This window comes from Vanellus vanellus, assembly GCF_965231255.1.
Source record: "Vanellus vanellus genome assembly, chromosome: 1".
In the NCBI taxonomy this organism is placed as follows: Eukaryota; Metazoa; Chordata; class Aves; order Charadriiformes; family Charadriidae; genus Vanellus; species Vanellus vanellus.
In genome coordinates, this window is record NC_138905.1 from 94,566,506 (window position 1) to 94,588,447 (window position 21,942).

At 41.4% G+C, this 21,942-nt stretch overlaps 1 protein-coding gene across 1 annotated transcript; it reads left to right on the plus strand.

The window, feature by feature from the left end:
• Nucleotides 1–1,209: 1,209 nt before the first annotated feature.
• On the plus strand, nucleotides 1,210–18,896 carry LOC309674703 (cell surface glycoprotein CD200 receptor 1-A-like; the record flags this gene model as incomplete). Its single annotated transcript, XM_082486811.1, has 6 exons — nucleotides 1,210–1,279; nucleotides 13,723–14,031; nucleotides 14,786–15,037; nucleotides 15,836–15,932; nucleotides 17,402–17,453; nucleotides 18,774–18,896. The coding sequence occupies 6 exons, from the start codon at nucleotides 1,210–1,212 to the stop codon at nucleotides 18,894–18,896; spliced, it is 903 nt and encodes a 300-aa protein (XP_082342937.1).
• Nucleotides 18,897–21,942: the final 3,046 nt, after the last annotated feature.

The window sequence follows — 21,942 nt, forward strand, 5'->3', positions numbered from 1 at the left end:
TTTTTGAACACCAGTTCAATCAAACAAAATTACCAGAATATCACACTACAGTCATCAGTATAGCTTACTGATTTTCAAACATGGTGTGCAGTCCTAGCTCCTGAGCAGTTCAGTTTCCTGCCAACTTTGATCTGTTTTCTGTCTTTACCTCTTGTATCTCTGTCCTCAGTAGTAATTATTCTGACTTGTACCTTTCAACAGCAGAGGCCTTTTCTCCACTGCTAGCCCGCAGAACTGTGCTGGGAAAGTGCTGTGGCTTAAGAAAGGAAATGAAGCCCTGAATCTGAAATCAGTAGATCAGTGAGGCAGTGGAGAAACAGGTACAGTATTATTTAAAAAACCCACACAACAGTGTTCTGGAAAAAAAAAAAAAAAAAAAACAAAAAACCAAACCAAAAGAATTTTTCAGTGAAAGATGTGGGCTAGCTTCAATTTCTGTATTATTTCCGCTGAAAAGTATGTAAAATAGGCTTTTCTTTCCCCTCAAAACTCAGTTTCTCTCCCCTGGGTCTGGAAAGCCATGTTGTTCAAAATGAGAACTACATTGATAGTAGCTAAGTAGCTACTGAAGGGAGAAATCATTAAAAATATCACTTACATAGAAGAGACTGCTTATTTTTTTGAGGGAGACATGAGGAGGAATGTTCCTGGAGGCAGTGACAAAGAAGTGACAAAGAAGTAGTATCAGCAGCAGTAGTCGTAGTAGTAGTCATCGTCGTTGTAGTAGTAGTAGTAGTAGTAGTAGTAGTAGTAGTAGTAGTAGTGACAAATATGAAAAATAAGTTTCTCTGTAGCTTCCCAAGACTAAGATTTCCTTTTTGGTATTAAACAGCCTCAAATAGTCTCCTCTGCTTTTACCCCCTCTGAGCTCTGCTGCAGGGTTTATCTTCACTCATCAGCCTCCTGAGGAGAGCCAATGAACGGAAGGCAGAGTTGTTCAATCTGTTTCCTCAGTGTTCGCCTAGGCTCAGCACAGGAAGCCTAGTGCTCTGAAAAGTCAGAAGGAAGAACCTCTCCAGCTTTGAGGAGCCAGTCGATCAGGAGCACGCACAGCTAGAGGAGAGGAGTGGCAAAAGGGGAGAGAAAACACTGATATTGGTTACTGAGGATGCACTGGCAGGTAAGAAATACTCCCCATGACCACAACTAGGTTGGCAGCTGCATGGATGGAGTGACAGAGCTGCCTGAACCATGAAAGCAGAAGCCGACATGAAGACTGCTGGGAAGATTGTGTGTGGTTTTGTGCTGCTCATCATCACCAAGGTCACGACAACAGCAGGTGAGTCTAACTGGGACCAATCAGCCACCGGGATGGAAGAAAGGGAAATGTGCACGGATATTTTCTTTCCGTAAAAGCTATTCATCATGCTGTGGTTATCTTTAATTGCTAAAAATTATCAAGCACAACTGAAACATGCTTCCCCAATATTCACTCCTGCTCTTTTTCTCTTAGTTGTCACAAGGCTGCCAGGCGTTATCCCTGTGACTTCCATGTGGGCAATTACTTAACTGGGAACAAATAGCTTTTTTGTCACAGTTTGTCACAAATAGCTTTTTTACTCAGAGCTCGAAAATCACATCATCTGAGAAACGGATCCATTTAACACATTAAAAATATGCCCAGGAAAGTGTTTGTGAACTTGAAGCTTTTGACCACGTTGTTTCTGCTGAAGAGAGGCTGCAGATACTCTGAAACAGGGCAGGGATCTTGCATCTTTCCGAGGAGAGGTGGAAGTTTACTGATGCGCTGACAGTAGGGAACAGTTTCTGGAATTTCGTTCTGAGGTTAATGAGCACGGTCAGTATCAAGAGTGGGAAAGGCTCTTGTGCCAAAGACAGTGGCACTCCTAAGCCTTTCTAACCCTGTCTTTTAGTGTAGTTGTCTTGGGTTTAATATAGTCTAGCTATGGCATTTAATGTCTCTCTCGTACTATTCATTTGCATTTCTAGAGCTTGTGCTCTTCCAGAGACCACGCAGCATTCCGCAGACTTGGTATTGGAACTAGGGATTTGAGCAGCAGTCCCAGAAACCTAAGCTGCCTATGTAGAGAGGGAGAAGGCATATAGGTCTGTGAGATCCAAATTAAACTGAGGACATCTCCAAATAATACATAAGGTGCATGTGTCCATTCCTATTATAGTGAGGTAGAACTAAACTGCATGGACATGAGTTATTCCATTCCGCTTGGACAGAAAATAAAAACAGCTCCTTGGTGATACTTTAAAGCAAAACAGATGCAGTCATTGCCGGCAGTGAGGGAGCAGCGATCCGTAATGCGTTTGGCTGATCAAATGGGGGATCCAAAATGGTTACCTCGGTGCTACCCATTGCAAATAATTGAAATACTTCCCAAACATTATTGAACTTTGCATTGGTATCCCCACAACAGGCATGCTGGAGGTAAAAAACCTGTCCCTATTCTCTAGGTAAAGAAGTTTCTCAGAAGAATACTGAGGAACCTGCTCAGGGTCATAGAGACAGATTCTGGTAGCAGCAGAGACAGTGTACATTTTGAATACAGCTGCTCAAAAAGTAAAGGAGTGTGAACACATCAGAAAATGTTGAAGAAAATGGTGGAGAGAAGGGGGAATCCTACTAGCAAAAATTCTTTTTAAAAATGGACTTTACTGGAAATATTAAAAAAAAATCCAATGCCAAAAAGTTATTTTTTTCACCCAGAAGATAATTGGACTTTGACTTCTTGGTGTCTTAGTGAATCAATGATACTCCCCTTCAAAGATCACAGAAAATGATATTCAGTTAAAATCAAATTTCATGTTTAAACCTTCCCCTCTCACCCAAATAAAAAGCAGCCCACATTTGATGGCAAGTTTTTAGCTAACACTGCTCTTAAACCTGTTTCCTTCAATATTAGGGTGGCTGTTCTGAGCAAGATGCAGTGACAAGGTTTTTTTCTTCAGAGATCACAGGCTGTGTCAAGGTGATCCAACATGTGTATTCTATCCAGAGAATTTTAGTGTTGTATGAAGCTCAGAAGGAACTATGTCCCCCCACTGAAGACTAGAGCAAGCTACCCTGAATGAAATAAGGTCATGCAAAACTTGCTGTGTGTAACCAGGCTTTATCTGCATTAGCATTTTCCTTAACATTTCCTTAGCATGTTGTTTTGTGTGGTTTGGTTAGTTTTTACAACAGCACAAGGGCCAGCTCAGAAGCAAGGCTGAGGTCACATCATGATTGTCATATCTAGATCTTCCCCCAGTTAGAGCTGGGTAATATGCTAGTAAAGCTGCTGGTGCGTGATCTGTACTAGCAGTCCCTCTGCAACAATCCTCATAGTAGAAGCAGTGGGAAAGATGCAAAATTAAAATCTTTTTGGTAACACTTTGAAGACTTCTCTAGTTTAACTAAGCAGGCAGTACTCCTCAGGTGGTTATGTACGTACTCCAAAAGAGAGGGGACAAGGGAGGGCAAGATCTTGCATGAGAGGTTCATGCAACAAATCTCTTTTTATTGGATTAACATTTGCAATGTTGGACTGTGTAAGCCCTGCATCTGCATTTGCATCCTGTGACAACAGACAGGACCGAGTGCTTCAGAGGAAGTTGCAAGAAATCCATTGTCAGTAATGAGATGTGATTCTCTATGGTTAGTTCAGTTCTGTCAGTAGTAAAAACCTGAACTCTGGAGTGTTGCATTAGTGCTGGAATTAGAGTGTATGAGGTGAATAAAAGTGAACTAGATTTACAGAGCAATCTGGCTAGAGTTCAAGTTTACCTGCATACATAACTTTCCTGAATGCTAGTGCTTTCATTTAGTTTCTTTCCTTAATATAGTTTGTAAATTCTCCTTCACTAGTGTACTAGTGTTTTATTGCCTTCTTACTTTGTCTGTCCTAGTGCGTTTCAGTGCTTCTGTCTCTGTTGCCTCATATTTCAGTTTAGCGTGGAATCTTGCTCCAGATACAAAAGAATCGTAGCCTAAAAAACTATTCTGGTAAACTTACATTCATCTCCATTTCACTATTTCTTTGCTGCTCCTTTGGGTCTATGTGCTGGAATCATTCTGACTTCTTTTACCCTAAAAACACCTGAATCCAAACAGCCTATTTTTCTTACCCAAATGCTTAAAACAGAATTCTGTACTATTAAATTAAGCAAAAATTTTCTCGGAAGACATCTAAATTGCCCTAGTACAATTTTCAAAGCATGTCCTTGTGATATTAACGGTTTACTTTGCTGTGGTCCAAACACAATGTCTGAATGTGTCACGTTTCAAAACCATGGAAACAAGGAAGTTCAGATTTGCATGCTGACCACATACTCCAGGATACAAAGCAGATTTTCTTTAATTGGGAATGCACTTGTAGATGTACATGCTACTTAAAACTCACAGTTGATATATTTTGTATTTAAAGGTACAATCATTCATAAGAAAAAAGTATAGTGAATTTTCTTATGCTGCCTTATCTTTCTATTGAGTAAGAAAATGATAGGAGGAAAAGTACTATGCTAAAGCTAAGCAGTAAACAAGGTATGACTGAGATTTTAGCCATACAGAAGTGGGGTCATAAGCGTGTTGTCACAGAAGCCCCTTATCCGCTCTCTGCAAAGTATGAAAAAGAGGGTATACAACCTATCATTTGCAGTAAATGATTTTGTTCAGAATAACAGGAAAATTCCACTTAAGCATAAATAAACAGTACAATTGATTTTATTCTTCTTCTCATGTGGAAGAGGGTAAAGGCCAAATTCAGCATGCAGAACGGAGTATAAAACGTTCTGTATCTGTTTCTGTACTGAGTAATGGGGGGCCCTTGCACTTTATTACACATGATGTCACAGTGCTACTCTGCAAGAAACATTACCCAAGGCACTTTGGCATCCAGTGTGAATCCCTCTTCCCCTCATCCATTCCAGCTCACATTCTGCAAGGACAAAGATATGCTTACTTTGCACACAGAAGTTGCTATAGCAGGTTTAAAGTCTACAGCCAGACTGATGTAATATGTGACAGCTTGTTAAGTCCAGTGATGATTTATTATCAGTTGAGGATTTGGCCAATGGTGTTTGTTTGGCAAGCTGGATGACTTTAAACACCAACTAATTCCTTCATTAAAGAATGTACCCATCCTTTTTTCTACAAAGTTATGGTTGTATTGAGACATAGCGCATTTACATAAGGATAGAAACAAAACCTCAGAAAGGACCCCTAATCACTGCATCAAATCGCCTTTTTTTGCGGGCATCATATCATGAAATACTTTTCATAAACAATCTGAGCACCGAAAAAAGCACCCAAATTTTTGAAAGGCTGGTTTTAATCCTGATTGAGGCAAGATTCTCTATTCTAATTTCCAGCCTAAAGTTGTTGTACTACCTATTTTTATTGTTACTCCATGTTAGGCTGCTGAATTTCAGCACACGTCTACCATTCTACTCATCAAGGTCACCTGGTTCTTTTTGTGTGACATTTCCGTTCTTTACGTTAAACATGCTATATTCTTCTTGCTTTCAGCAAATTTCCTCACACAATCCTGATACATATGCCAATGCCCTTAGTAAAACTGTTAAACAGAATTACCGTAAAAATCATCTGCTGAGAAACATTATTAGCAACCTCCATTTTATTATTTTATTATTAGACACGTCCTTTTAACACTGCCTTTTACTTTCTCTCCTTAATCAAGTCCTTTATCCATCATGTTTCTCTCCAGTTGTCCCTCTAATCTTCAGCTTAATTTATGATTTTCAAGAGGAGACTATCAAACTGCATCTCTAACTAGGTGAGCTTTAACATCTTTCCCTTGCCTTCAAAATCAGCTGTCTTGAATGACTGCTTGAAAGGATACTGCAGAAAGTTAACGAGGGTGAAAAGTTCATAGAAAAATTAAAAACTAGGAACTGACAACTGCAAAAGCATATTTCACCTTGAATGGGAAGACTGAAACCTTGAGTTCATTATTAAGTTTTGTCAGTGTCACCTCTGCAACATATAAAGTCACTTCCTAATATTAAAGTTTGCCATCTAAAAAATATCCAGCCATGCTGCAGACACTTACTACTGGAAAATCAGAGTTTACAATGACAAAGTGTATTTTTCTAGCTGTGTTTTAAGGTTGCTATTTCAGCTTGTATGAGACAGCATCAGGAAAGAGATTCATACTGCAAGTGAGACAGTAAAGGTAGCAGAAGAGAAATGTGTTAAAAGAACAAAATAAGAATTTGAGTATGAGGAAGAAAGGAATTTCTGAGGATAGGAAGAAAGCCTAAATAGAGTGAAATGGGAATAGGAGACATTTTCAAGGAATAATGTTGAGTATGGATAAAAGAGTATGAGTGGAAAATTAACAATAAAGGTATGTCTCTTACTGTGCCCTTTTAAAGATACATCCACGTTGAAAAATCTGTGATCACAGCTTCAAAAAACAGAGCTCAGGCCAGCTCATATCAGCTCATATCAGCTAGTTCATGTATTTCTATCAGGAAAATTAGTCTGACTACTTGCTACTCACCCAACACGCAGTGCTGGTTTTCAGTCTACACTCTGTCCTGTGCCGTTGCGGCTACATTTTCAGAGTCACGAAGCTACAATCTATAAAAGTCTCCCAGTACTTTAGCAGTCCCTACTCTAGTACAAAGCACTTCTATTCGTTTATCTTTCACTTCTTTCCAGACAAGCCTTGCTAAGTGTCACGGGTACTCTGTGTCAGGAGAACAGGAAAACAAAGGCAGAGGTCATCTTGTTGTATCTGGCTTCTTCCAAGCGTCCGGTACTGCCTTTTTGATTATGACTTGCTATGACTCATATAATATATTCATTCCAGGATACAGTTAGTCATTTTCTTGTGGCATGATCATTGTTTCGGTTCATTATACCTCTAAGTTTAATACGTCAATATCTGCAGGGTGGGGGGGAAGATGCAGGAAAATGCTGTGGTAGATTGTTACTGTAAGAAATAGAGCCACAATAAGATTATGTCTGAGAAAGTAACACAGTCTCTTTACAGTGTGTAAAACTCTTTAACAGCTAAATTCCTGAAGACGGTGTCATGGAACCTGAGTAATTTTGGGGGCAAGAAAAAATTATACCGTAGGTTAGAACCTGCTATAAAGAATAACAGAGGTGGAAATCTTTCCTGTTTGAGAGCAATCAAAAGCACTTTCAAGCTGTGGAGGGTTCCCCTGAAAATTTCAGTGACTTCACAATCAAATTTTCCTGGGTTTTTTTTGTTTGTTTTGTTTTGGTTTTGGTTTTTGTTTTTTTTTAAATAGCTTTCTTTCTCCTTTTACTGTGAGAAAGACTCTGAGAAACAGGAGAAATGACTACATAAGTCACTGCAAAGGAACTGGTGCGACTAGTTATCCATGAGAGCTGTCAAACAAGCTACATAAACCACCTTAAAAAACAAGAGTGAAGTCTTTCCCCCAACCGTTTTCAATTATGATAACCTTAGCATGACAACAGTAACCAGCACATTTGAAACAGAAATACAAATTTCTCAAGTGAGTTTGTCTTTTCCTGAAAGATGATATGCCCATTTTCAAACATGCAAGTAGAATCTGTCAGTGCATTGGAATATGCACTCAATGCACTGGAACAGAGCTTGAGAACCTCCTCAGATATGGCTTATAATATTCTTCAACAGTCAAGGACAGACAATGAGGGAGGGCATAAGATTATTGGTATTATAATTAGACAAACTTCAGAGGCTGGAGTCAAATTGGAGGACCACAGTCTAAAGGCCTCCGACCCTAGCCACCTGTCAGATGAGTCTCCAAGGTGAAACCTGCTCATGATGGATTTGCATCCACAACAAAAATAGCATGGTTCAGCCCGGAGCTGTACAGAACTCCCAGAACCTGACTCACCTATTTTTTGCATCAGTGTGACAGACAGCATGTACTCCTGGGCTCCTGAGCTCTGCTCCTGGCTAACAGAAAAATTGATTGCCATTTTCCAGAGTGCACTCATTTGTGAAGAATAAGACTGAAAATAAGAAGTTATTTACAATAAATGTGTAGATATACGATCCTTCATTTCATCTCTCTTGAGCGCAGTGAAACAGTTAACAGTGCTGACATTTAATTATCATCCTTTGGTTATTACTGCACTGAGATGATCTTGATAGTTCACACCTCTTCAAGTTTCTCCTTCTCTGCAGACTTGCAGAGAGTGAGGCCTTTGCTGTACTGGTTATCCCCTTCTTCAGCTGCAGCAAGCTGTCAGTTCAGCTCAGCTATAATGTGGGATTTCACCTTGAGAGAAGTAGCACTGCAATGTACCAGCTTGTTTCCAAGCCTTCGTTTGAATAGATAGATGCTGACATGTATGGCATATATGCCCTAATGCATTGGTCATATACCAATCAGCTATCACAGAGGAAACTTTAGCAGCTGACTTTTAGCCATTTTACAGTATGAAAGCACGATTCCAGAAAACCATGGTGCAATGACAAGTTTGAATTAAAACACTTGCAGGACTGAGTTTTTCCTCTTTAACAGAGTAGAATACCTTTGTTGTTTAGCTCTCCTGCAGAGCAGACACACACCCTTTAGGTTTCATGAATTTCCCAGAGGAAAGGGGACATTGTGTCTTACCTCAGAGCTGCTGAGTATATACCCAAGAATGCAGGTTGGGCAGGCAGCATAAGGAGGGTAAAGAAAGCAGATGGGGAGACCCTGGGAGCAAACACAAAAGAAGTCATGGAAGTGATAGAAAAATATGCTCAGAAGACATCGTGTAGAATCTGCGCAGCCTGACAAGTCAGCAAACACTGGTGGAGTATAAGAGAGGACTGGGGGAAAGAACCTGTTCTGTAGGGGCACAGAGAGCAGGGGAGATTTATTTTCAGGTGTTTGGGTTTTTTTTTTTTTTTTTTTTTTTCTAGTTAGCAATTCTGTGTTCCCTAAAGTGCTATCACTTTCTAGCATGTTGGTTTATGTTCTAATAAAACACACTTTTAGAGACTTAGATGCCTTTTGGTAGGCTCACTAGAAAGAGAAAGCAGGGCATGTCTGACTTCAGCCCAACATGAGGTCCCAACATCTCCAAATTGAAGGAAATGCTATGGCTTACCAGGAGGGACAGGATGGGGATGAGGAGAATTTCTATTTAAAAACTGCCTTTGTGCTGGTGGGTCCCATAACTATCTACAGATTAAGCCCTGAGAATATGCATTTTGGACTACTTTTAAACACAGCTAACACTGTGCTAAAAAACAGAAAGTCTTGACATCTCATTAAGCTATATTTTAGCTTGAAACAGACAGAAAGGCAAACCCTCTTCGCATCAGAAACTGCTATGAAAATGACTGACACTGTTCTTTATGGTTTGGAAGCTTGTCATCGAGTATTACCCAGGCCCAGTCCTATTTTGCTTGTGAGTGACAGGATTTTAGGTCACACAGTTCAAAACCTCACATTATCTGAACTTGGTACTATGCTCTGTGACGAAGAGAAGCAGAGCTCTCTCTTTGCCTACTCTTTCTTGGGAGAATATGCTGGAAGATTTCTTCACCACGTGATAATGTGAGTGAGCACCTATAGAAAAGCAAGCACTATAACCATCTGCATGGCTGACAAGCAGGGCTAATGAGCAAATGCCCGGCAGAACTATCAACCTTGCTACACCAGTTTTGGGACTCAGTCGAGTAGATATCCACAGCACTCTGGATCACAACATGCTTCCATGCCACATTGAACCGGAAGAGAATCAAAATAGGTGCAGGCTCTGTATTTTTCTTTCTCTGCCTTCAACACAAAGACAAACAGTCAGCGTTTTAAATAGTTCTTGGGAAAATGCTAACAGGCTAACAGGGTCGTAATGCAGGATAAAACCTCCTCCTGATAATATACGTCTGTTTTACAAAGATAAAACCCCATTCCTTGTTCCACCTTAAGATGAGGCCTTCAAAGTCATTTCAGAAATACAAATAAACCAAACCTTTCAGGATTTTTGCCATGCTTATTTTTTTGTAAAAGAAGTCTAAAGATCACGTTTCTAGCAGCATGTCTGAGAAAAGAAGCAAAGCAAGGAAGAAGTACACAATTCATATTTACACTGATGCCTGCACTCTAGCAATGAAAGAGGGCAGTAAAGCGAAAGCAGTTTAATGTTGTTATGTTTATAAGGCCTCTTTACAATAGTTAGAAATTGTATGTAAGAGTAGGATAAACAAGAAGATTTTTTTACCAACTAATCTACCATCTGGGGAAAAGCTCTTGCCTCACTAAAAGCCTTCTAAACTAATAACAAGATACAGGGGAATTCATAGAATCATAGAATGGCTTGGGTTGGAACAGACTTTAAAGATCATCTAATTCCACCCCCCTGCCACTAGACCAGCCTGGCTTTGAACACTTGCAGGTATGGGGCATCCACAACCTCTCTGGGCGACCTGTTGCACCATCTCACTACCCTGACAGTATAGAATCCTTCTACAAATTTATTTTAAACCTAAAATTAGGTTTAAACATGATTCAGCAGATCTTAAGCTGACTGACGTGGCTTAGCATTTGAAGTGAATAGTACCAGATTAATTCAGGGAAGAATATGACAGAAAGGCATAGCAGAAAGCACCATTTTCACTCCCTCTTTCTTTACAGCCTTGAAGCACACAAGCCGTTATGCTGGGGAACTTGTACATTGCAATAGGCTGCTTAGGAGACGCAGACTTGAAAGACAAGTAAAAGGATACTGCTTTAATACGTAAATGAAAGTGTACACAGTTAAATATGCACAACATTGACATTCCTGTACAACATTTGCAAACATTATCCAAAGCAAGCCCAGCCTCAAAACACAGGTTCTTTGAATGCTTAGGCTTGCTTAGTCATTTTCAGATGAGGTCAGCCATACTGACAGCATGACTCGGAGCTCTGAGGCTCTTGGCACTCTTAAACTGGGAGAGGAAACACTTTGTTCTCCAATTTTCAGAGATATTCATAGAACTCGCATCCAGAAACCATCATGAGACAAAAGGCTGCTTTCAGTTCCTCTCCTGGTAAAATTGTCTGAGTTCAAAACACACACCTCACATTTGCCTGAGATGCCATTAAGCAGAAAACACTTGTCATTTAAAACCACTTCCAGTATAATAATATATCACAGAACTGTATCACTGCTGACAGTTGAATTAAGGAAACAAGCATTTGTGGGGCTGGTGACCAACCTGTCTATCAGAAAATGGTGTGAATAGATAGCACTTTTCTTCTTCAGCTGTGTTTGGGAACAGTAATCAATGAATCCTGGCAGTACTGAGCAGCAGGAAGCTAAGTATCCTTTCCTTTCTTTAATAAAAATGTGCAGTGGATGGCTTCAGTGAAATACTATCCCCACCTAATTTTCCTCTTCTACCAGCAAAAAAACTCCCAACTTCTCAGAATTACACTCTGACTTCCCTGTTATACAGTTGGAGTAACTAATACATTACAGCACCATATGGTGTAGTGCAGCATGGGGTAATATTGCAGTTACACCTCCTATCGATCTGCAGTAGCTAGGTGTAGGTATGGAAATGTCTTCACCCAAAGGATACTTAATCCTCACAACGAAAAGGCAAAAACCTTTAAAGGAATCTCTAAGTAGCTAAAATGCAGTGAACGGTGTTCATTTTGCAAGTCGGAAATCATAGAATCATAGAATCATTTCCCAAGAACACAGGTAAATTGAAGGAAAAGTGGTTGAGCTGGAATAGTTCCTTCACCTAGATTCTAGAAAATAATGAGATTTCAGACAATATTATTAAGGTGAAACCAACTGTAGTTTTCTCAAAGAGGCTAATAGCAACGATTTGACCAATAATTTGAAGTTGATGCTCATTAAGACCATTTCTTACAGCACTGTTGAATGTTCAGGAACTGGGCTTCGTATTGTGTCAGCCAGTAGAATTACAGAATTGTTGAGGTTGGAAGGGACCTTTGGACATCATCTAATCCAACCCCCCTGCCAAAGCAGGTTCACCTACAGCAGGTTGGTGTATGCTGTACTGGCGCATGGGGTTTTTCCTCCCTAGGTGCAGGACCCTACACTTGCCTTGTTGAACTTCATTAGGTTCCTCTCCACCCAACTAGAGGCAATAGAATTCCAACTCTGGTTAAGGGATGGAGAAACACAGCGAAATCAAGTCTGGTACCTCAGAGGAAGACTTTGAGAAAGGTTTGATTAATCATGCAAAATTTAGGTCTTCTAATTCTTTGCATATTCCAGCTGAACTTTCAATTGCCACTTTAGTATATGTGTTTGAAAGGTTTGGGGATGGGTTTAACATTTTTGGAATACTTTGTGAAACACTCATTTGTCATTACAAATCAGGTTGGTTAACTTTTGTTGTCTTTCCAGATTAATGTATAGTTTGAAACTAGTACTCACCTGCTCTTCCCACTGGTTTACAACCTGTGCCTCAGACTCTTGTTTTCTCTCAATCTCAAAAGTACCTCACAAAGGAGGGTGGGCTGCATTTGTAAGTGTAAGCAACACTAATGCACATATAAGCAATTAATCTTGAAGGACAGTCACAGGTAACCTTTCTTTCATCTCTGACTGCTTGCCCACATGTACCTTTACTGCAAGCAAAGCCCATCACAAAATACTTTATTAAGAAAAAGGTCCCACTGTGACTAGCTGAAGCAAAGCAAAAGAACCAACTGCCCCAAAGATGGCATGAAGGAAATAGTGAAATGAATCTTGGGGTTAGAAACTTGACCCCTTGAATGTGTCATCTGAAGACGCAGGCAGATGAGGGGTCCCAAATCTGGTCAATGTGAAGAGACCAAGCATGACTCATATTCAATACGTGCAAAAAAGAAACAGTGGGAAAAGAAAATCTGGGCAAATTAGTTACTTGGCTAAGAAGAAATTCAGGGATGCATAAGAAAAAAAAAAAATAAAGTCAATCCTGAAGGTGTGAATTGTCTTGAAAAGCACATCACACAAAGGAGCCGTAATAGTGGTCTGGCTCTCTGCTATTCAATGGCCAATGTGGTAACTTCCAAAAGGAACAAGAGGACTAGGTCCAAGCTTTTCCATACAGGCATCTAGCTTCAAGTACATAATTCAAGAATCACAGCGTGAATGCATATGTACGCATTATGTACACTCATACTGCGAACATATATGTTCACAAAGATTCAAATAAGGAAAGAAATGCCTGAGACATAAGACAAAAACTTTGCCACCTACACAAAGATCCACCATTGTTACTTATGTTGTGGTCATGTCTGAGAGGTATGGACAAAGGCTTTGCCTACAGTGTTGGACTTTGTTTGAATGAGGCTTTGCCTACAGTGTTGGATTTTGTTTGAATGAAGAAGTAAAAGTTGTTTACTTCATTGGCAGCAAGAGTCCCAGAGAAAGCCATTATCATGTGACCAAATGCAATAGTCAAATTTCTATCATTTCAGCCTGTAAGTGGTGGCAACCGACTGGAGGATTTGCCAATAGAAACACACTATTCTGACGCTGAACAGGTTAAGACAATGGGCAGCGGTAGGGTCTTCCTCCAGTTTCTGTCTTATCCACTAAGATGAGCCCCAGTGGGAAAATTGTGGATAGGATTGAGAGGGTGGGCTGTGATAGGGCACTGGTTCCACTATCCACAGCTGTAACACGAGATGAAAGACAATTTGCAGATCAGCACAGGAAGGGCCTGTGTAACGGTGCAGGTGTTACTCCGTGAAGCACAGACCAGAACTCCAAGGCTGTGAATGACATCCCTGGGAACCTTCTCACGCATTCCTCTCCTTCTTTCTCTCCTTCAGGGATCAACAGGGTGTCAGTGATGGCAGGTAAAAGCTCTGTGCTCACCTGCCCTCCCAAATCGGTTCTAACTATGGTAGCATGGAAAATAAGCCCCAAGGTTGGAGGCCCCTGCAGCCTGGGATACAGGACTGATCAGAACAAGACGGACAGAACAAACTGCAGTGACAGCATAAACTGGAAATTCACACCAGATCGGGATCCTGCCCTTGAGATACGGCAAGTGGGAACAGCCCATGAGGGAAATTACACCTGCGAAGTAGTAGCAGCAGACGGGAATTTCCACGAGACATTCCACCTGACTGTGCTGGGTAAGGGACTCCTTCCTCACTTTATAGTTCTCCAAGGGACAATGTCTGGGCCTCCTCTCCCCATGCACCAGGGGAAGCGTGCAGTGAGAAGCAGAGATTTCTCGCTGAGATAAACTGTCATGCATTTCACTGATAGGAGCTCCGTGTCTCCCTTCTCCTTATTTCCCAAAACTCTTCTTCCTTCTGCTGCCCCCTTTTTCACTGTCTAGTTAGAAAAGGCAGGTGTGAAGCAATATCTAATCCACTAACAGAGGAGTCTGCATATGCATCCGGTGATCCTGTAGAATCAATCGTTAATACACTAATTTGAGAGACCTAAAGCATGTGAGACTAACACTTCCAAGTGCTGAGATATTCTACCAAACCTGGGGTGTTCTTTTCCAGACAGTAAGAATGGACCCATTTCCTCTTATGCTGACATTCAAATACATCTTAAATCACATGTACAACGGCTACTTAGGACAAGAGTCTAATTCAGCCTTGTATTTGGGATAATTCCCTGCCGCAATGTCCAGGGAAACCTCCTCTAATGGTACACGGCTGTGGTTACTCACCTGAACGGGGGACAGTTGTCCAAAAGGAAAAAAGAGGCACAATGTCTCCTGTGACTTTGACCCATGTCGCTGTAATTGGATGGCACCTCTGACCTTGTTCTCTTCTTTTCACTGCGTTCATCTTGGGCAGAGAACAAGAACATCCTGTCCCACCTTCAGCAAACTAACTCCACGTATCTCCCTTTCCTGATGCTTTGCAGTCCCCCCGAGCCTGACCCTCTACTGCGATGATCACGGGAACCCCGTGTGCGAGGCAGCGGCAGGCAAACCAGCTGCTCATATCTCATGGGTCCTAGAGAGCAATTCCACCCCCAAGGAAGAAGGTCATGACAATGGGACAGTGACTGTTCTCAGCAAGTTCACAGCATACGACACCAACGTGACTAATACAACCTGCACGGTGTCCCACCCAACTGGGAACTGGAGCCAGTCCATAGCCTGTCAACCCTCAAGTAAGCTTCCCTTTGTGTGCTTGGCATTCAAAATCCTGGTTAACCTCCTGTGCACACTCTTGTTCCTTCTAGGAAAGAAAATCTGTAAAAGCTATAGAAACCTTCAGTGAAGTCTCATATAGACAAGAGTACCATCCCCAACTGCCTTTTCCCAGAAACATCAGCAGCTTGTTTGTGTTCTAGACTCTATTTCCTAATGGTTTCTTTCTGAAGATGGATATACATAAGTGTGGTAGTATTCTTTTGGTAGCGGAAATATTGTTTGAAACAGAGGCAAAGCAGTCATGATCTTGGTGTTAAAATAATCACTTGGAAGCAGAACATCAGCAAAAGTTTTTTGGATGCAAATGTAAAGTCTCTTGCTCAGATCCTAGTAAATGAGACAAAGAGAACGAACTCTTGCTTGGCCAGCAGAAACAAATAAATCACTTTATTCTGAGTTGTGAATGTCTGACTGTATGACATTTGGTTTCTGGTTTTTGCTTTTTTTGTTGCTTTGGAGAACTACACATGACTTGCAGTACTGAGATATGCTGAGTCCTTGAGAGGAGCTCAGGTATGGCTCAGTGAAAAAATACCATGAGTGTCCACTGTGGGATTTGTGGGATCTCCTTTTGTCTCTGACACAGACTCCATTTGTGTTTCTGAGACAAGTTTCATTACTGATTTTTCCTTCTGCTGAAGGGGATTGTATTTATTTTATAAGCATGCTGAAAGTGTGTGTATGTGCTAAACCAGCTTTAATCTTATACTGAAATAACAAAGAAATTATAACTAAGACTAACTCTTTGTGTTTAGAGAAAGACGGCTTCATCCTGTATGTCCCCATCATTTGTTTCTTGAGCATTATCATCTTCATGGCTGTCATTTACTATTTTAAGCTCCATAGTGACAGGTATGTATGATAGGGTGCTAAGAAAAGATTGTATAAGTGCTAGAAGAAATCTTTAAGTAGTGTTTGTGTCTCAAAACCATATGATTCTGTCAGTCTGTGCTGCTATGAATAACTGAATTAACTACATCAAATAATTCTATACTGCAGACACTATGCATTGCACACATCTTCACTGAATAATGCACCTGAGTAAAATATAAATGGGCAGAAGTTAGCAGAGGATCCTCATTGCATGGCCTGCTACACTAAAGGGGAGCTCTTCATTCTAATAGGAAACTGGGAGAGTAAAGCTGTTCTTCAGGTAGGGTGACAGTTTGTCAGTGTCTCTCTTGTTTAGATCAGGGGGTTGGTTCTGCTGCCTAGTAAGTTCCATCAAGTGCCAGAGGAGTGACCAGTGCCATCCTGCTATATCAACAGAGGGAACAGCAATTTGTATCTGTATTTATGAAAAAACTCCCTGGGTGAAGCTGGACTCTAGTGCCTTTAGGAATAGCTGTGGAGAAAAAAGCAGTTCGAAGGAAAAACTACAGAAGTCATTTGTGCAGTGGAAGGCTGAATTAGCACCTCAGCTGTGATTTTCTCCCAAACGTTCTGTCTCAGGGGTGAAGAATTGGTTGAATACAATTTCTCTAACAGCAAATTGTACATCCTTCCAGAGGACTTTGATTTTAACTTCTGCTTCCACTTTGTGCTTAAGCTTCCACAAACATGAGAAAAGACCTCTAAATAAAGTCAGGATGCCATAATTTCAGGATTGTCATGGTTTAACCCCAGCTGGTAACTAGAACCACACAGCCACTCACTTACTCCCCCCGTTGGGATGGGGGAGAGAATTGGAAGAATAAAAGTGAGAAAAAACTTGTGGGTTCAGATTAAGACAGTTTAATAGGTAGAGCAAAAGCCGTGCACACAAACAAAGCAAAACAGTAAATTCATTCACTGCTTCCCATTGGCAGGCAGGTGTTCAACCATGCCCAGGAAAGCAGGGATCCATCACACATAATGGTTACTTGTGAAGACAAACACCATCACTCTGAACATTCCCCTTTCCTTCTTCTTCCCCCAACTTTATATACGTCACATGGCATGGAATAACTCTTTGGTCAGTTGGGGCCACCTGTCAAAGCTTTATCCCCTCCCAACTTCTTGTGCACTCCATGCCTACTCACCGGCGGGTGGTATGAGGAGCAGAAAAGGCCTTGACTGCTTAGCTACATGCAAAAACACCAATGCACTATTGACACTATTTCCCATCCCAAAGGATGGGAAATTTAACTCTACCCCAACTGAAACCATGTCAAGGATCAAAAGTCAAGGAGAGAGACATGAGAAGGCTTTTTGGCTTTAGTCTTGATGATAAAAAAAGAGAAATGTTTCATAAGATCGTGATCAAAGAAACCAGGCTGTGATCCAGCCAAGCCTAGTACTGAGGAAGGAATTTGCTTTAATACTTGTTTTCTTTTTCACAGACTGAGCCACAAAAACAAACCTCCTGAGACTGCTCCTACACATTCCCCACAGGTAAGGAGAATTATGCAAATTAGACCATCACCAAATCAGGGATCTTCTGCTAGCCCTGAAAACATGGTCAGTAAAGGGAAACTATTAGCTTTTTACTCTCTGCTTTCAGCAGGTGCTACTGTGTCTTATATGTTTGCTCTCAGCTGTATCTCAGGACAAAACAAAACTTATCATCACTATAACTTTGACTTGGAGCAAACATTAGAGGCATGTTCCAACAGCAAAGGCTTAGCAACTGCCATCCTTTACCTAAGCAAGGAGTGAGTTCCACCACATCTCCCTGCTGATGCCAGATAGACTGACCACAGCTGCTGTACAAACAATACTCAGGAAGAATACTGCATTGTCGAGGGTTAGGGAATATTAATAAAGCTATTAGTAAACAAGAGGATTAAACAATAAAATTAACAGACACAGGGGAAAAAAAGAAGATTCCTGTTGATGTCCACAATGATAATGTGCAAGTTTTGAAGGCCACTCTTTATCTTGTACGGTCAATCCACAATCAAGGACCAAGGACCAACCATAATCAAGACAAAACATTTTATAAAAAAATAGAAGAAATGCTGAGCTGCAAGCTGGAGGTATTCTTGAATTCCCTATGGTGTTACAAGCTTCCTGTGTAGCTGAGCAATTCACTCACTCATCAGCTCTGTGTCTCTGTTCTCTGCTACCAAATATAAATAACAGCATTTTGATGCAAGCAAGATTTGTTACATCTATATTGTGAGTATCTGTGCACCTACAGCAGATATTAGACTCAAATTCTGCCATCAACTTAAAGGTGCTTCAGTTTTGATTTCAGAAAACACTTAGTCAATTCTAGTTATTATTCCTCCTGTTCTGCTGGCCTACCTCCCAGTTGTTGCTGACAGATGCAGTTGCATCAATGGAAAACAATGGGTTAAGAACCAGTGTTCTTGCTGTCACATCCCACAACTTTCATTAGCGTGTCTGGAGACTGAAATTGTAGACTGATGAAGGAATCAATCATGGTCAAGACTCTAGCATGTTATTTGCTCTTTCTAGAGAATTGGATCCTAATACATTTTTTTTTCAGGCCAAAATAAGTGGGGTAGAAGGGGAAGAAAAGGAGGCAGGTGAACCAATACATCAGCTTTACCCTCCAAAACTTTGACAGAAACAGCAATACATGTTCTTTGGTAGAAAAAGCAATAGAGTTTTTTTCTCAAGTTCAAGAGGAATAAATATGGGAGCACTATTTCCCAGTCACATTCTTCAGTCCAGACAAAAGGCTTGCAGAGTCTTGCCACACTAACCTACTCCTCGCATTTACAGTTTTTGGTTTTGTTTTGCTAGGATGACACAATGGAAGTGGAACCTTATACTACTTATGTGCAGAAGGAAAACGTAATTTACAACTCAGTGTCTGATCTGACAGTGGGGCAGAATCTCCTACAAGGACTGTCGCCAGCAACATGAGTGATTCAACAACACTGGAAAGGGAGAGAGACACTTTATAAAAGACTGGTTATCGAAAAAAACTCAGAGGATTTCTTCAGATTTGGGGGCAACATAGCTCACTAGGTCTGTTCAAACACCTGTGCTTGCTGATGAGTCTGTATAGTACTTTTTTCTCCCGTTTTGCTTTCTTCCTTGGGAAAGGAAACAAATTTCTTGTTATTCCTTGCGAAATGTGACTGACCCCATGCCATAGTTTTTCCTGGAGAAGCTGTTGTGATCAGTCTTCCCCCTTTGCTGTTCTTGCCTTGGAGATTCTAGTTTTGTCAGTCACTTCTACGCATTACTTTGATGCACTTGACACTATGTTGCACACATTTGGGAGATGGGAGTACTGTTATTTCTGAACTAAAATGAAACACTCTTCAATCAACAGCCACTTTTTCCTAATTCACAAATTACTAACATAGTGGCCTGAGTACTGATCATCACAAAATAACTCAAATGGTTGAATATATATGTAGATGAGACCTTTAGTCCCCCAGTTCTGAAAACGGAAATGAGTGATGAATTTAGAAGGTCATCCACTAAGAAAGAGACTTCACTAGCATGAAACATAGAATCATAAAGTCATAGAATACCAGCTTGGAAGGGACCTCAAGAATCATCTGGTCCAGCCTTTCTTGGCAAAAGCATGGTTGTCGTGTTTTAGGCCAAATCGGCTACTGGGGGCCTGGGGGACCCCAGATGAGACCGACATATGCTCCCCTCTACCCCTCTTCAAAGAGAGAGGCAGAGGAGGAAAAAGAGACTTATGAGTTTAGAAGGAACTAAACTACTTTAATGAAATATTAATAATAAAATAAAAAGAAATAATGAAAAATATATACAAAACCGTATCAAGCTCCCGAGATGACAATCACGGTGCCGGCTGGCACTGGGGCAGTCCCAGACGGGAACTGGATTCCGGATCTGGATTCAGGATCGGGATCACAGGCAGACAAACAGAGTCCTCAGATGTCGGCCATTGAAGGAAGAGAGCTGACCCTTTGATCCCTCAGTTTTTATACTGAGCATGAGGCAGATGGGATGGAATACCCTGTTGGTCAGTTTTGGGTCACCTGTCCTGTCCACTCCTCCCTGCAGGTGGGACCTCACTATGCTTTTCCGCTTCTGACCGTCCAACGGGGCAAATAACAAAGTTGGTTGGCCTTGGGTGTTATAGCAATAAGTATAAGCAAGAGCCTCTTTGCATACTATGCCTGGGCATCAGCTATAAACAATTGGTCTTATCACTGAGAGAGTGAATGCTGTCTGCACAATATGCTGTTAATTTCAGTAGTTAGAAGAGGCCCAGCTAAGAAGCGAAGTTACTGAACAAAATTGGTGCTGTTTTGCCTCAAACCAGGACAATGGTCTAGACAAGATGGCCCAGCACCCTGTCCAACTGAATCTTAAAAGTGTCCAATGATGGGGAATCCACCACTTCCCTGGGGAGATTATTCCAATGGCTGATTATTCTCATTGTGAAAAATTGTCCGTTGCGTCCATTTGGAGTCTCCCCAGGAGTAACTTGTACCCATTACCCCTTGTCTTTTCCATGTGACTCCTTGTAAAAAGGGAGTCTCCACCTTATTTGTAGCCACCATTTAAGTACTGGAACATGGTGATAAGGTCTCCCCTAAGCCTTCTTTTCTAAGTCTGAACAAACCCAATTCTCTCAGCCTTTCCTCATGTGGTAGGCTTCCCACTCCTTTGATCATCTTGGTTGCCCTTCTCTGGACCCTCTCCAGCCTGTCCACATCTTTTTGCATAGCGGGGACCAAAACTGAACACAGTATTCCAGGTGTGGCCTGACAAGCGCTGAGTGGAGTAATGACTTCTTTATCTCTGGTGGTGATGCCCTTGTTGATGCAGCCCAGCATCCTGCTGGCTTTCTTTGCTGCAGCCAGCACAGTGTTTACCCAAATTGAGCTTGTTGTTCACTAGGAACCCCTGGTCCCTTTCCACAGAGCTGTTTCCCACCTGGGTAGATCCCAGTCTGTGCTACACTGCTGGATTATGTTTTGCCAGGTGGAAGACCTTACGCTTGTCCTTGATGAACTTCATAAGGCTCTTGTTAGCCCACTCTTCCAGCCTATCCAGGTCTTCTTGCAGGGTAGTTCTCCCTTCCGAAATGTCCACTTCCCCAGTCATCAACAAACTTCATCAGTGTACGCCTGATTCCATCATCCAGATCACTTATGAAGATATTAAACAGTATTGGGCCCAATAGTGATCCCTGGGGGACCTCACTTGTGACAGGTTGCCAGTTTGAAAAGGAGCTATTTACCACCACCCTCTGGGTGCTGCCTGTCAGCCAGTTCCCCACCCACCACACAGACCACTTGTCTAGACTGTAATGCATCAGTTTCTCTACGAGGAGGCTGTGGGGAACCGTATCGAGAGCCTTGGAGAAATTCAGGTAGACAATGTCCACGACTTGCCCCATATCAACCCCAAGCAAGTTACTTTGTCATAGAAGGCGATCAGGTTTGTGAAGCTTGATTTGCCCTTGGTGAGTCCATGCTGGCTTTTCCCAGTCACTGTTTCGTTTGACTTGTGACAGCCCCCAGGAGGATTCATTCCATAACTTTCCCAGGGACTGAAGTAAGACCGATGGGCCTATAATTTTCTGGATCCTCCTTTAAACCCTTCTTGTTGATAATGATGATGTTAGCCTTCTTCCAGCAACTGGGACATCCCCTGACCTCCATGACTTCTCAAAGATTATGGAGAGTGGCTTTACAACAATGTCAGCCAGCTCTCTTAACAGCTTTGGGTGGGTAACATCAGGGCTCATCAATTTGTAGGGGTCAAGCTCCTGTAATAATTCACATATCAACTCTTCCTTCACTGATGGTGGGACTGTGTTTGCATCAACCTAGATTTTTGTTCCCAAGGCCTGGGGCCCAACAGCGCTAGTAAGGACAGAAGTGAAGAAGGTGTTGAGAACCTCTGCTTTTCCTGCATGATAAATTTACTTGTTAAGTTCATATTCAATATTTCCACTAAATGTGTTCATTCT